This window comes from Mastigoproctus giganteus, chromosome 13 (genome assembly GCF_048544385.1).
Source record: "Mastigoproctus giganteus isolate SK-2022 chromosome 13, ASM4854438v1, whole genome shotgun sequence".
Lineage (NCBI taxonomy): Eukaryota > Metazoa > Arthropoda > Arachnida > Uropygi > Thelyphonidae > Mastigoproctus > Mastigoproctus giganteus.
In genome coordinates, this window is record NC_143587.1 from 43643289 (window position 1) to 43659853 (window position 16565).

At 34.2% G+C, this 16565-nt stretch overlaps 1 protein-coding gene across 1 annotated transcript in view; it reads right to left on the reverse strand.

Moving 5' to 3' along the window:
- Positions 1-3075: 3075 nt before the first annotated feature.
- Positions 3076-16565, reverse strand: part of LOC150075994 (2-acylglycerol O-acyltransferase 2-like) — a 50071-nt gene continuing 36581 nt past the window's right edge. Inside the window, exons 4-5 of the mRNA XM_090387227.1 lie at positions 15536-15735; positions 3076-3230 (exon numbers count right to left, since the gene is read on the reverse strand). Coding sequence (XP_090243353.1) covers positions 3076-3230; positions 15536-15735 — 355 coding nt within the window. The remainder of the gene's footprint in view (positions 3231-15535; positions 15736-16565) is intronic.

Genomic DNA, 16565 nt, shown 5'->3' on the forward strand with positions numbered 1-16565 from the left:
AAATATTAACCACACAAATAAAAATGAAAAGATAACCATACATAAGTTCAAGATGATTTTTAAGTACTATTTTAGAATTTGTAAAATATTTTACTCTGCCTATGGGGAAACAAGTGTTTTAACACTGAAAGCCTCAGACTACAGAAAATTGACTAATCGAACAAGTTAGTGGCAAGAATCATTTTAGTTCGTAATGAACCACTGAAACAGATGAAATGGCATCATTTCTGTTATATCTCATATTGTGAATGCCTTCACAGTGAGTTGCCCTGATATTGAACTACCTTGAATAAGCAACACTTCAACAATGGATTCTCGACAGATACCGGCCACCACCTCTGGGTGGTGGCAGTATCTGCTGAGAATAAGTAACATTAGTCTTCTTCATCAGTGAAGCATTGCTTATTGGAGGTAGTGCAACACCAGGGCAACTTGTTGTGAAGGCATACCATTCACAATATAAAATGTATCAAAAACGATGCCATTTCATCGTTTAATAGTTTTTAATATTAAAAATAATTTCTATATTTAAAAATGTAGTTGTTATTTAGTTTTTAGGAGAATTAGCAACCAAGGCTATACTGCTCCGGGGATATGCGGTGGTCATTCCCTAACCTTTCTGCATCCTCTGTATTTGGTGGTCACAGGCTCGAACCCCGGTCTAATCAAGAAGCGTGTGCTATGCACTGCTGCTCCTGCCCACCTGGCTACAGAGGTGTCCGTATTTAAAAATGTATTAAGTGGGGGAAAACATCATTATAATAATACACTGTATTCTTTATCAAAAATTTTACCTGGGAAAATAATACATTACAACATATAAAGATGAAATTGGGACTTAAGAAACCAAACCTAGTACAGGGGAAAACTTTATGCGGGAATTTCTTATCCAGGTTCTACTGTGTGTGTGTGTGTGTGTGTGTGTGTGTGTGTGTGCGCACGCGCGTGCGCACGCACACACACCTCATGCTAACAATTAGAATGGGATATGTTTACTACCTCAGGTAAGTCATTTAAAAACCTGTCATTATCACAAGATGTCTCATCACAAACTTTAGCATATAATCATTAAAAAAGATTAATTTGACATTAATTCAAAATAGGTAAAGAATAGTGTCATCTAGAAAGGAAGGTACAAAGTGCAAGATTTCTGACAGGAGAAATCTAGGCATTACTTTGTGCTTAGTACAAGAATTCCACTGCAATTCTAAATTACAAAGTATTAATTTTCAAAATTCTCATTCAACCTCTAAATTCCTACCTGCAAAAATCCAAGAGTCAAGACTGATCTTAAAATATTAACTTCTAAATAAAACTGATATGGCCAACTTTGTGTTTTAAAAGGTGAATCAAAATAACATTGCCACTGGGATTATCTAGGACTCCAAACTACTGTAAATTTAGATTGAAGCAAACTGAACTAATGAGTTTTAAAGGGGTGGTACTAAAAATTTGAGTGTCTACCATGTTTTTTTTTTTTTTTGATAGAAAAAAAAATGCACTCAGGAACAAATTGTAAATACAGAAGTAAACTATTATAGGAAGAGGAACATAGATAAATACAGTAATCAAAACCCACCTTCCATTTTTGGAAGGTATACTAAATAAAGTTTGGTAAAGCAATCAAACTCTTCCTGACCAGACAATATATTTCCTTTAGTTTTAAACCTCATAGATCACCAAGAGAAATTAATACTCAAAAATGTTTGTGACTAAAATGAAAAATAAGGATAAAATGGCAAACTGAAGTAAGCAAAAATTAAAATATCTATTAGAATTGTGACAGTGTGAATTTTACATCAAATAATCTTATTAATTTTGATTTGCAGCACCGGTTATTTTTTAAATGGAAAAATGTATTCATAAAAAATCCATGCTTGTGTATTAAATATGCCTGTGTCTCTCGTATGTGTGTAAAGGCTGATGAGTAAAAACTAAATTAACTTAACACAGCACAGATCTTAGTACACTGATACTGAGTGGTTGTTACATACCCTGTTAGCTTTACAGCATATGTTCACTGATGTCTAAGCAGAAAGCATATTTGCATCAGTGGAACATTACTTGAGTGACATTTGACAGATATACACTAAGCAGCAGTGAACATGTTTAACAGAAGTGTAGCATCTATATATATATCTAAAACTTCAGATGTTATATCAGAAGCAGTTACTCTCAAAGAGCAAGGATTGAATGAACCATATAAGAAAATGTACTGAATTTAAACTGATCCATCAACAATTCCACTAAAAGAGGAATTGAAAATGGTTTTAAAATTCAAGGGTGTTAAGTTTCTGAATGAAATAAACATGTTAGAATAAAGCAGTGCTCAATAATTCGAAAAATCATTTAGTAGAATAAATGAAGTTGTTAACCTTTGCTAATTCAAGATTGTTAGAAATTCATTAAAAATAATTGCCTTTAATTTCAAATTTATCTTTGAAATTAAAGGCATTATTTATAATTTTTAATCACTGAAATCACCATTTCAACTTAGTTCTAATGCATTGGTCATGAGTACAGCCCAAACTTCAGTTTTCAAAGGCACTGTGAGAACAGTTAAAAATGTACAACTACTTAAGAATAGAGTTTAAAGTATAAATGTGGAATGTAAATTTATTTGGTACCTCTCCAAATTTCACTTGTATTAAAAATGTAGTGGACAATATTTTCTATAATTTTTTTTTTACTCAGCAACCCCATTTTGAAATAAGACATGGGCTGCATCCATGACTACAATGTCAAAGTGATAGCTTTCATTAGTTTTAACTTTTAAAATAAACTAGGCTCACACTGGATTTAAGGTGCAAACTAAATTAAACCAATAACCATTCCATAAAACTGTACATTAACACAAGTGCAAAAAACACTTTTTCAGTGAAAAAATTTCAAATGCTGACCTTGATTAATGTAACAGAAATATTTTTTACAACCTTTATATATATATAAACCACAGTGATAGTAGCAAAAGGTAAACTAAACTATCTACTTCATATTTAAAGGTTAATTATAATCATTTTTAAAACATTCAAAATGTAGCATATATCAAAACATGTTCCAAAAATTACAAAAATTTCACTTTGAAATTTCTAAAATTAAATCCTCATATCCATGTTTCTTTTTATTCTCCTCAAATAATTCACGGAGCCTTTGAATGTATTCTTCATGAACACGATTTACTTCCTCTTGTGTAGGATTTTCATTCTTCACAGTGTCCAAAGGCTTACCAACTAAAAAAAAAGGTTTAGGGTAATATAAAACAATATTTTTGTAAGTAGCATTAATCAATTACAAGTTATGACCAATAAAAGAAATTAATAATGATCAACTTCAGTTTTCTTGCAATCATAACTGCAATACTTAGCCTCTGATGAAAGTTTTCAATCAAATTTAATACCTGTGGGGTTCAGCTTCATGCTAAGAGCATCACCCTTTTAAGAAATTAAAAGGGATAAAGTAAGGACTTTTACAGCAAGATGAAATACCACCCACGTTTACTTTGTTCAGTGCAAGCATTGGTTTTTGTAGGTCCTATACACTACTTTCTCATTGACCAAATAATTAACTTGATATCTGCCAGCTTTTCCAGTTTTGAAAGATTTCTGGATTATGGAAAGCTTATTTCACCCCACCCTACCAAGATTTCAGGGAACAGTGTTTTGCTATCTTGAAATTTAAATATTAATTGCTGATTTACAATCAAGTTTAATAAATTGTTTGTCAACTAATGTAACAAAATGCTTCCTTTGCAAGCATGTTGTATTTCTTTCAAAAAAGAAGGCCAATTGAATTTATTGATATGGGATCAAAGCCACCATTAGGTATCTATGGCTCTGCTCATAATCAAAGTGGTGAATAGCATATACAGAGCAGAGTATTGAGTACTTCAACAGAATATCTACTTGTCTAATTTTTAGAAAACTGTTTTGGGTTAATTTTCTTGACTGTTTTCTGCAAGGTTTTCTCCAAATATAACAGGTATTAGACACCCACTAAAGGGAAAAGGGAGAGAGAACTTCCATTTCATATATGAAATTTTTGCAATATTCTATTAATAATAATTTTATTTTTATGGGGGGGGGGATGATGTTGAAATTTTAAGATTACTATTGTGAAGGTGCAAGAAACCAATCTCATATTTTACATGTTTTGACAGGTATACAATAAAAGACAGCTTTTAATTTCAATGTTTTTTTTAATAGCATTAATTAATCATTTTGACATGCTGAATATTTGGAGAACTGTTTATCTCTTCTAATAAAAAGAAATACAGGCATACCTCGGTTAATGTTACCTCTGATAACGAAGCTTCAATATAACGAAGTCGTCAATTTCAAGCCCCATTTAACATAAAAAAAAATTCCAGTTTAATCACCTGAAATCTAAACAAACTGAAGAAATTATGGAAACCTTTGGGGCTTCTCGTGGTTGGTTCGAGAAATTTAAAAAAGGGGCCAGGATTCATAGTGTAAAATTAACAGGAGAAGCTGCAAATAAGTTTCCAGAAAAACTAAAGGAAATAATTGAACTTGAAAATTTTCCAAATTTGGTGTTCAATGTTGACGAAAGCGGTTTGTTCTACCAACAAAAAGCTTCATTTCTATTGAAGAAAAATCAGCTGCTGGGTTCAAAGCAGCCAAAGACCATTTAACGTTACTCTTTAGATCAAATACCTCTGGCAATTATAAATTAAAATAGTTATTAGTTTACCATTCAGAAAACCCGAGGGCGTTAAAAGGTAACATAAAAATGAATTTACCTGTAATATGGAAAGCAAATAGAAAAGCGTGGGTTACGAAGGAGTTATTTACTGATTGGTTTGTTAACCACTTTTGTCCTGAAGTAAAACGGTATTGTCAAAAAAAACTGAAGAAAAAGCTCTTTTGTTGTTAGATAATGCTCCGGGACATCCTACTAATCTTAACACGGACACATGCATTCCTGTCAAAGTTGTGTTTCTTCCAGCAAACACAACTTTCCTGATTCAACCATTGGATCAGGGAGTAATAGCATCATTTAAAGCTTATTATCTGCGTCGAACATTAAGCAGTTTAACTGAACTAGAGGATAAAGAGGAAATGACAGTTAAAACTTTTTGGAAAAACTACAGCATTAAAAACGCAATTGAAAACATTGATAGTTCTTGGAAAGAAGTCACTAAGAAATGCTTAAATGGAGTTTGGCACAAAATATGGCCAGAAGTTGTACTAGAAGAAGAAAATAACATCCAAGAAATTAGAAATGAAGTTATCCAGATGGCTCAATCAATAGGTTTCGAAAATGTTGATGAAGAGGATGTTAGAAATTTATTGAATGCAGAAGATGGTTTTTCAGTGAAAGATTTAGAAAACCTTGTTAGCAACGAATACAAAGATAATGAAGACGAAGTTAAAGAAGTACCCGCCGAAAAAGTGTTAACAACCAAAGATTTAAAAAGGTGCTTAAATGACATTGAAAACGTTTTAAATTTTTTTTAGTGAAAATGATTCTGATTTAGGAAGAAGTGTTATTGTTAAGTGATCAGTGTTAAATGCAATAACTCCGTATAGGCAATTGTTAAATGAAAGAGAAAAAGAGCATAAACAATCAACTTTAGACTCATATTTTAAAATATGATTTCACTTTGTATGTAAGTTGACTGTTTATTTAATAAAACTTTTCTTTGTTCGAAAAAAAAAAAAAAAGATTTTCATTTTCTTTACGTAGGAACGTATCCCTATTCTGGCCATAGTATTTTTACCTCTGAAAACGAAGTTTCGCTTAACGAAGTAATTTTGTGGAAAGCATCCTATTCGTTATTCGAGGTATGCCTGTACAAAAATTTTCAATAGCCAATACTACACAAGGTGTTTTGAAATTACACAGAAAATATAGGTGTAGTTCTATGTACCAAAACTAGTGAAAAAAAAGTTTACACACATCTGGAGAAGCTTCATTCCAAGTTGCAGGCTTTTTTTTTTTTTTTAAGGCATTTGTAGTCCTCCCCATCCTCTTACTTTTTTCCCCAAATGATTTTAAATGGTACCAGAGCTTGTTACTCATATTTACACATTTGTCCATAGAAGTGCATGTTCATGAGAAAACTTACATTATGCAGGCTAAAAAAACATGGAAGGATTCATGGGGGGGAACCTCACTTCCTCACTACCACCTGAATTAACTGATCACCCCCAGATCAGGTAGCTACAATTTTGACTGAAGAAGATTAAATTCTTCCAAAAGAAACTGGACACAAACCTCTCTAAATGTGTGGAAAATGGCAATGTATCACACAGACTAACTTGCCATAAAGGACTGTACAACTGTTCCTTGTAACAAAGAGTAAATGTAAATAATTTTATTTTTTCATGCAAGTTTTGAAATGTCTTTACATCATGTTCAGCAATCAGACACTGTTGAACGCAGCACTTGCAAATTATAATGCTACATCAACACAAACTCCAAAACTACTTCCTTTTCTGACTTAAATATAAGAGAAACAGAGTAACAATCATCTCTGAAGATCTGAAATTGTTTCTTACATTTTGTTATCCCCACCCTACATTTTCATTTGAAATAATGAAACAGTAACTATAACCTCACTATTCAAAAGCACAAAAATGAAATTCCGGTAATTCTTACAATGTCATTTATTTCTTTTAATATTTTCACTAACAGGAATCCTACTAATTATATATTGTATACTTTCAAAATAAATAACCTCTTGGTGTTATTAATTTGTGTTTGACACAAAGTTCTCACATCATACAAATCTCCTATTCCTAGTAGGAACAGGAGAATACAAACAAATCCTGGACTACTAGTCTTATTTTCCTCCAAGCTATCCTATTACCCATTAAAATCTTAGTACTAGCTACAGTAAGCCCTCTTTCCTGATGCTTCCTTGACACAATTGATCTGTTTTCACCTGGTCTGCTCTAGGCCTTATGCTACATTCATTTTTGCTTCATCAGTTTAGGTAATCTTTTTACATGATCATACTATTTTAAGTTTGCTTACCTTTGATTGGATATTCACTATCATGACACCTCATTTCCACATTTGCAATATGGTCTTGTCATTGCTTCTATCTGCCAATTCCACTTCTTACACTCATTCCTGAAGATCTAATTTTTGATTTTTTTTTATAGTTTTAAAATTCCTGGAATACTTTAAAGGAATTGTTTGTTTGGGAATTTTTAGATGCATCAGCATCTTTGGCCACAAAAGAATTATAAAAACCCATACTCCTTTCAGAGGTAGTATGGTTTTTACTCCACCTGTCTAAGATCAGCTAAGTTGGCCTCAACTGAAGAACATTTTTTAGAAATCCCTTCAGTCATAGTAGTAGTAATGGAGGCATGTGATGCAAGAAAGCAAAGCATATGAGCTTACATAGCATCAGTACAAAAAAAAAATTTCGCATATCCATTCCCTCTAAAAGTTTGTCCAGTTCCTCCTTGAATTTATTTAAGGAATCAGCTCCCACGACAGATGGAAGTTTGTTTCTGCAATTAACTATCTGCTGGCTAAAGGCAAATTTCCACATGTCTATTCTACAACTGTCTTTCCTCAATTTGAATTTATGCTGCCTCAGGTTTGCAATCTGAGCAAGCAGAAGAATCCCATCAGAATTCAGTGCGCTCAACCCATTCAAGGCCTTATATAACTCAATCAGATCACCTTGCAGGTGCCTAGTCTCCAGCTGTTGCAATTTGCAGAACTTAAGTCTTTCTTGGTAAGAGGAGTCTTTCTTCGTTCGCCTTCTCTGTACATGCTCAAGCAACTTACATCCTTCCTAAAATGACACCTCCAGACCTGTACACAGTACTCAAGGTGTGACCTGACCATTGCCTTATAGAAAGGGATAATCACCTTTTCCCTACTAGCAAAATTCCTGTATATCAATAACCCATGACCTACACTGGCAGCCTGTCTGCATTGCTCAGAAAACATTATATATTTGACTGCACAATTACTCCCAGATCTTTTTCATTTTCTACTACCTAAGCGTAGTACCACACAGTTGGTACGTTTCTCTGGCGTTATTTCTACCCATATGCAGTACTTTGACAAATGCAATGTTAAACTTCAGTTGCCACTTCTCAGCCCAAATTTTCTAGATCCTGTTGCAGTAGCATACTGCCATTAACAACCCTGCCAACCTTTGTCTCATCTGCAAACTTTGACATTAAGCGTTATATACCTTCAGCAATATTACTGATAAGTATACAAAACAGTGGACCAAACAGCAAAAACCAGGAGACTCCACTAATAACATTAGTTCAAAAGAGCAGAGGCTAAGGTAAAGAAAGCCAACACGAGAACCATGGGAACTTTTACTGGTCAAAAGCGTTCCCCAGCTTTTCCCTGCATTGTCCGCAAACAGATGGTGTGTGTTATTGGTAGTGGCAGTAAAAGTCTATAACGATGTATTGATTAGTTTTTTCTTATTATTAAAAGCAGATTATCAGAGTTCATGAGTGGGCTGAAATTTACTTATGCATACACCCTCCAGACTGCCTCAGTCTAAGGGCATTTATATCCTCCTTCCTGCTGTTTTATCCCAACATGAAAATGACTTCTACAGATGGTTAAAATATCGGGTTAAAACAGTGGGAAGGGGAGGGGATAAACACCCTAAGACTGAGGCAGTCTGGAGGGTGTACCCATAAGTAAATTTCAGCTGCAAAGGCATTACACTCGTGAACTCCAATAATCTGCTTTTAATAATGAGAAAAAACTAATCAATACATCATTATCAACTTCTACTGCCATTACTGATAACACGCACCATGTTTATCCAGGACGCAGGGAGAAATTGTGGAACTGGAAAACGCATTTGACCACTAAAAGTTTCCTGTGGTTTTCATGTTGGCTTTCTTTACCTTCGCCAGAGCAGTTTGTCTTCTTACCACTCTACCACCCTTTTATCCATTGTGTCAACTTACCCTTAATACCATACTGCTCCAATTTGTACGGTAGACTTCCATGTGCAACAGTGTCAAAAGCTTTCCTGAAATCCAAGTATATGATCTCAAAATTATTTTTTGCCTTCAGTTACTTTGTAACCACATAATAGTATATATAAACTCTCTTAACAAACCCATGCTGTGTCTGAATTATTACTGTAGTCCTGTCTAGATGATCCTGCAATGCATCTTTAATCAGCAACTCCATTATTTTCCTCAGAATGGAAGTTAAACTAACTGGTCTGTAATTACTTGTGTCACTCATTGTGAATTGGGGATACATTTGCACATCTCCAATCCGTTGGGACTTCCCGAGTCCAAGGATGCTCTCATAATTATGGCCAAGGATTTGCTTACTTCCTTTGCTGCCTCCTTTAATATAACTGGACAGATCCCACCTACCCCTGGTTTAACTTCAACAATTTTTGCTCCACTTTTCTCTCAGTTATTACAAAATCATCAAGCACTCTGTTGCAGTTTGATAAACTTCCGTCATTTTCCTCCCTTAATAAATCCTCATGTATGAATGTAGATGCAACATACACATTCAGATTATCTATCTGAACAGGATCAACTGTCAAACGATCTATATCACATGGACCAAACCGATTCATCCCTTTCCTTCTAGAGTTTATATAAGAAAAGAAATCCTTGCTGTTTTTCTTAGCATCCTTTGCCAAAGATTTTTCATAATCTGCCTTCGTTTGTCTAATCTCCTTTTTGACTTGATTACAGACTAGCTTATATCTGCCATAGGTTTCTGTGTCCCCTGATAATTTATATGCATCCCATGCATAGATGAAAATTAAACCTAGAACTCTAAAGAGTTGCAAGTGATAGAATACTGTATTCATTCAACTACCACAGAGGACTATTTGACCTCACTGATTCACTAAGGAATGAAATCCTCTGCAATTGAAATATTCAAATTTGTTTCTCTTTATATACTGGTGCAATTAATCCTTTGCTCAAATTTTCTGGAACTTGCCCTTTGGTAAATTACTTCTTAATTATGTGATTACACTATTCTTCCCTCATCTTTCATCCATTTCACACAATTTTATTCACACCTATCTTTCCAAACTTGATATTTTCCTATTACTTTTTTTATACATCAATATGAGACAGTATTAAAAATTTCCCATTTCAATATCTTTTCCTCTTTGGTGGCATCTTAAGCTCTTCATTTATCAAATCAAAGTATCCATTCTAAACAATCCTTTTTAGTTTGAACTTTGTTCATATTATCTTCAATCACCTTATTTATGGTCTCCCTCCCCTGACGGTAATGATAAATGACAGTTTAGCCTCTATATACTCTTGTATCTTCAACTACTTCTTTAAGATCCTTTTCTATATAATGATATAATCAATTATGCTCCCTCCAGATAAACTTGTGGGATACCTTTATGATGAAATATTGTTTTCAATTAAGAGTAAATGGCTTGTGAAAAATTCTAGCAGCTTTTTTTTTTTTTTTTATCATAGTTAGGTTTACCTTTTCTCCAAATTTTCCTAAAAATCTGTGCAGATATAACTGTCATTTCCTAAATTGTTATTTAGTAATTAGTGTTCTTTCTGCCATAAGCTGATATGCTAATCTTGTTAATTCAATATCAGCTTATTTGAAATGTAATGTTTCTACCATTTCCCTACTAAGAATATAGATTTTTATATGCATTTTAGTACAGATAATTCAAAATACTTCTACAATGGCTGTATGATGTTACAAACATGCAGTGATGATTTTTTTTTTTTTGTTTGTTTCTTGCATCTAGTACCGTGAAGGAAAGGTGATAAAAGCCAATCGTTATTTAGAGGCAATATAAAAAGGTATATGAAGAAAATGACCAACCTGTCTGAATCCTAAAGACATCAAATTGTTGGTGCACATTCATTGGTGACTAAAACTGCTGATTTATTTAATGTATCCAGAGCAACTGTATTGAAAGTGATGTCTGCATTCACCAAGTATGGAAGGGGGGGGAATCTGATAGGAAGAATTGTGGCAGTGTTGAAATTGATTGCTGGATACTGAAAAGGACTGTAGGCCAAAAACATGAAACTACTGCTTCAAAAATCACTGCAGAACTAAATATGCATTTTAGCAATCCAGTTTCTAGTAAAACAGTTCAGTAGAACTGATATCACCAAGCCACTCTTTACTGATGGTAATGCTAGAAAGAGGATGCAATGGTGTGAGAGCAAAAAACTGGATGCTAGATGATTGGAAACATCTCATATGGTTTGAGGCTCGTTTTGAGGCTGTGGAGGCCAGTGTGACTACTAAATACAGTAACCTTCTTATATTCTCTGTCTTGTGAATTCCTATGACTTTATGATTGTCGTATCCAATAAAATTGGTCAGACAAGACTTCTCCTTAACAAATGCATGTTGTGTCCAAATTATAACCAAAGTGTTGTCTAAATGATCCTGCAGCGCTTCTTTAACCAGTGCCTCCATTAATTTCCCCGGAACAGAAGTTAAACTAACAGGTCTAATTACTTTTGTCACCCTTTGATCCTCCTTTGTGAATTGGGGTCACATTTGCAAATCTCCAGTCTATGGGTACCTCCCCTGAGTCCGAGGAAACTCATAATTACAGCTAAGGGTTTGCTTACTTCCTTTGTCCCCTCCTTTAATATAACTGGATAGATCCCATCCTTTTTTATGTTTATCTTCAACAATTTGTCTTCCACTTTGCTCTCAGTTATTAAAAAATCGTTTAACTCCCTACCATAGTTTAAGACACCTCCGGTATTCCCCTTCCTGAATAACTCCTCATGCGTAAATGTAGATGCAAAATATTCATTCAGTTTATTAGCTACCTGAGCAGGATCATCAACAATTGAATCATCAATATCAAGTGAACCAATATGATTCATCCCCTTCCTTTTAGAGTTTGCATAAGTAAAGAACTCTTTGCTGTTTCTTTGCCAGAGATTTCTTGTAATCTACCTTTGCTTGCCTAACCTCCTTTGTGACTTGATTACAGACCAGCTTATCTTCCATAGGCTTCTGTGTCACCTGTTAATTTATATGTATCCCATGCATTTTACTTCTCTGCCACATGTCTCATTAGTTCATCTGACATCCATTTAGGACTAAATCTTGAACAATATTTCTTGGTTGGTATGAAAAGCCTAGTAGCTTCCAAGATTAATTCTTTGAATGCTTCCCATTTAGAATTTGCTGTTGGTTATATCATCAGTTGGTCTCACTGTATAGACTTTATTTTTATTTTTTTTCAAATTCAAAGCAGCAGTCTGAAACAACAAAAAACTCTAAGAGTGGTAAATTACTTATGAATTGCCCTGTTTAATGGCTGTTGACAATTCGCATTTAAATAACAAAATTGTTTTCAAGCTCTCCAGTCCTATTCTCATAACCAAGCCTTACGTCTTCTTCCTATGTTTTGCAAGTTGGATTCCCTTTATTGATACATGCCAAGAAACCTAGATTTCTCTTTGGAAGTCAGTTTTTTATGAAGGACACAAGTTGAAAAGTAATTTCGAAAATAGATATATTCTCGGATACATAAGGTTATCAAATAACTCTTAAGAAAAAGCTTAAGATGTGAGGTTCTGTATGTTTTATGCATTTACTTGCATGTGGTAATAATTTTATTCCTTAGTATGTCTTCATTTTCCTTAATTGCCAACTCCAGGTTTACAATGGAAAATCCATCTTTTTGACTTGATTTGACCCCTTTTTTTTTTTAAAAAAGAAAATAAAATTCTGGATTTTTTAAATAAAAAAAATGTTAAAAAATGTATATGAATACAAGAGAGCCTCGTCTAAGGTGAATGTTTGGTGTACTGTTATATGCCTCAAAGTGATTGGATTGGCCTCAACATATTACAAGAATGCCTCTGATGAACTTCCTCTCAGTATCTTAGCATAAAGATACTTTCATCAGGACAATGCTCCACCATATTTTATGTGTGGATTGTCCATGCTGTGCTTCTGAACCTAAGCTCATCTGACCTTACTCAATGATTTTTTGCTGTAGGATATGGTCAAGAATAGAGTACAGGGTGTCCCCTGTATTCTATTCTATTCTTGAATATCCTACAGATAAAAATCATAATGAGGGTTTTCATATGCATAATGAGGGTTTTCTGACCCCCAAATGACACTTAACATTGCATCTTGGACTTTAAGTTTTTAATTGGAGCATTAACAATAACACCAGTGGACATAACATTGATTATCCAACTAATAAATTGGCTTGGGGCAACTTCTCAAAGTAAGCTGCAAACATCCTCTGCACTCAAGTGGGAGATAAGTACTTCCATCCATGGAGCCACTTGAATTTCCAACTAGGAAAGCAAATCTAAGAGAGGTACATTATGGCCACAGAAGCTGATGCACCAACTAATAAATAACAACAACCACCTGACTTTCCTCTACATTAGCATTAGTAGAGGCATATGATGCAAGAAAGCAAGCTTATGCAGCATCAGCCAAAACAAAAAAAAACCCTCCCATTTCACCCATCCATTTGCTTCAAATGTTTGTCTAGTTCTGCCTTGAATTTATTTAAGCTGTTAACTTTAACAATAACAGATGGATGTTTGTTCCAGCAATCAACCACATGCTGACTAAAGGAAAACCTCTGCACATCTACTCTACGACTGTCTTTCCTCAATTTGAATTTGTTCCCTCAGAAGATTAATCTGGGCAAGAAGCAGAATCCCATCAGCATGTACAAGGCCTTGAAAACCATTTGAGGCTTTATACACCTTAATCAGATCACCTCGCAGGTGCTTAGTCACCAAACACTGTAATTTGTTAATCTTAAGCCTTTCTTAAGAGCAACCCTTCGTTCCATTTACTAAGCTTGTTGCCCTTCTCTGTACTCGTTCCAGCAGCTGTACATCCTTCCTAAAATGAGGCCTCCAGACCTGTATACAGTACTCAAGGTGTGGCTTGACCATTGCCTTATACAAGGGGATAATCACCTCCTTATCCCTGCTAGAAAAATTCCTGTATATCATTGACAAGACACCATGAGCTACTTTTGCAGACTGTCTGAACTTCTCAGAAAAGTTCATATCCGACTGCACAATTACCCCCAGGTCCTTTTCATTCTCCACCACTTTGAATGTAGTACCACACAGTTGATGTTACTCTGGGGTTACTGCTATCCATATGCAGTACCTCACATTGACAAATTGTTAAATTTCAGTTGCCACCTCTCAAGCCCATCTACTCAACATTTCTAGACCCTCTTGCAGTAGCGTACTGTCATTAGTGTCATTAACAACACTAGCAACCTTCATATAGTCTGCAAACTTAGACATTAAGCCTGACATACCTTCATTAGTATCATTAATAAATACAGAAAACAACAATGGATCCAACACTGAACCTTGGGGGATCTCCACTAATAACATTAGTCCACGAAAAGCAGTGTCCATTGATTACCACTCTGTCTTCTCCCAATCAACCATCCTTTTATCCATTATAGAAAATTGCCCTTAATGCCATACTGCCCCAATTTGTACAGTAGTATTCCACGTGCATTATCAAAAGCTTTCCTAAGGTCCATGTATATGATATCAAAATTATTTTTTGCATCCAACTCCTTTGTGACCATATCGTATCCAATCAAATTGGTCAGACAAGAGTGATGGAGGAATATCTTTAAACTGAAGATATCCAACAACAGCCATGGCGAGCACAATCACCAGAATTAAATCTGATTGCATGTGTGTGTGTGTGCGAGACAGACACCCTTGGGTGTCACATTGCACGCCGACAGCCAACTCCTCTGTCACTTGGTGAGCTAAAGCCTGCACAAGTGGAAGAATGGAATGTTGCCACAGAATCTTAGACATCCTTATATCAAGCATGGTTGACTGCTGCCAGGCTATTGGAGGGGATCATACGATGTACCGATGTCATGCAACCGTGTTTTCAAGCATCTTATATGGACTTCTACGATGTGACCTTTTTGGTATTTTTTTATACAACCCCCTCAATACATGCCCCTTATACCTGTCCAAAGTTTCTCGCTGTCTACTCATTTCATTATTATTCTATGGTACACTACCATAACAAATTTTGTCCTGCTTCATTGCAAGCTGCACAAGTTACACATTTTCTACATGTTCTGTTAATTTTGTTGAGCAGTGTATTTATATTTTTCACCATTACAGTGGTAACATATTTATGAATCACACAGTACATTTTTAAAATAAAGAATGGACTCAAATTAGAATTTAGGAAATAATGATTTCATTGAAAGTGAGTCTCATAGGGACCATATACAAATTTATATATGTAGTCTTGTGAGCTAATATATAAAACAATTGTTAAAAAAAAAAAGAAATAAAGAGAAAGATAGGAGAAAGTGGAGGTGGGAGGGAAGGAGGCAAGAAACTATAGTAAATAGCCTCATTTAGCACATACTTATCTACATGGAATCACAACATAGTAAACTTTTTTCAAGATAGAAAATTTTGCTACTAAATTTAAACCATTTATTATGCAACTTACTGAAAATATGAAGACAAGACCATACAGGACAATTTATAATTTCAACCACTTTAATAAACAGTGTTAAATTTTCACTTACCAACAGTAGTTACTGGTTTTCTAAAGGGAATATAGCCAACATTATACTGAAATATCCCACGACCATAGAACAGTGGAGGAGAAAAGCCAAATATTTTTGTAAGCTGGTTTTGAACTGTTCTTATAATAGAACCATCAGGATTCTTCACCTGAGCAAACAGATCATTTTCACCAAAGCCAAATACTGGTACTAGAGAGGCACTACACAAATATGAAACAATTGTTAAAATCTTCAAAAATACACATATAGCATCAAAGTTTTCTAGTTTCAATTCATTTTTCTAATTATTTACAGTATGTATAATAAATGTAGTAATCAAACCATGTTTATTACACAGTTTGATTACTATGAAATTTGATGAAAGAGAAACTTTCATAAAATATCAGGTGGTAGGAAAATTTTCCTACCACCTGATATTTTATGTAATATTTAATAGCTGATTAAAAAGTTAAGAATATTTATTTTTCTTTAATAAAAATTACTTCAGCAACCAACATAAGGCTTTCATCACACACTGAACAGAACTTTCTGTCAGCATTAGCTGATGGGAAATGCTGCAGAACTGGGGCAAAATTTTTTTTATTTTTTTTTGAAAGAAAAAGCTGTAATAATAATAAAACATATTCAGTAAATGTTTTATTATCACTGTAACTTCAAATTTTGATAAAAACAAAAGGTTTCATTGTTGCATTCCTATTTTATCTTGGTGTAATAACCAGCAATAAAAAAAAAAAAAAAAAAATATATATATATACATATATACAATAAGACCCCCCATATCCGCGGGGGATACATTCCAAGACCTACTACGGATGGCTGAAACCACGGATATAAGCAAACACCTGCTGACCCCATATATAACGTGATTTTCTTGTACATTTGTATGTATAATAAAGTTTAATTAATAAATTAAACACACAGTAAGACATTACCAACATTAAATACTGTAATAGTAAAGTACAGCAGACTCGCAATTTACTGGGAAGCAATTTAACCTGGACACTTCAAGACCCCAAATTAAAAAAAAAAA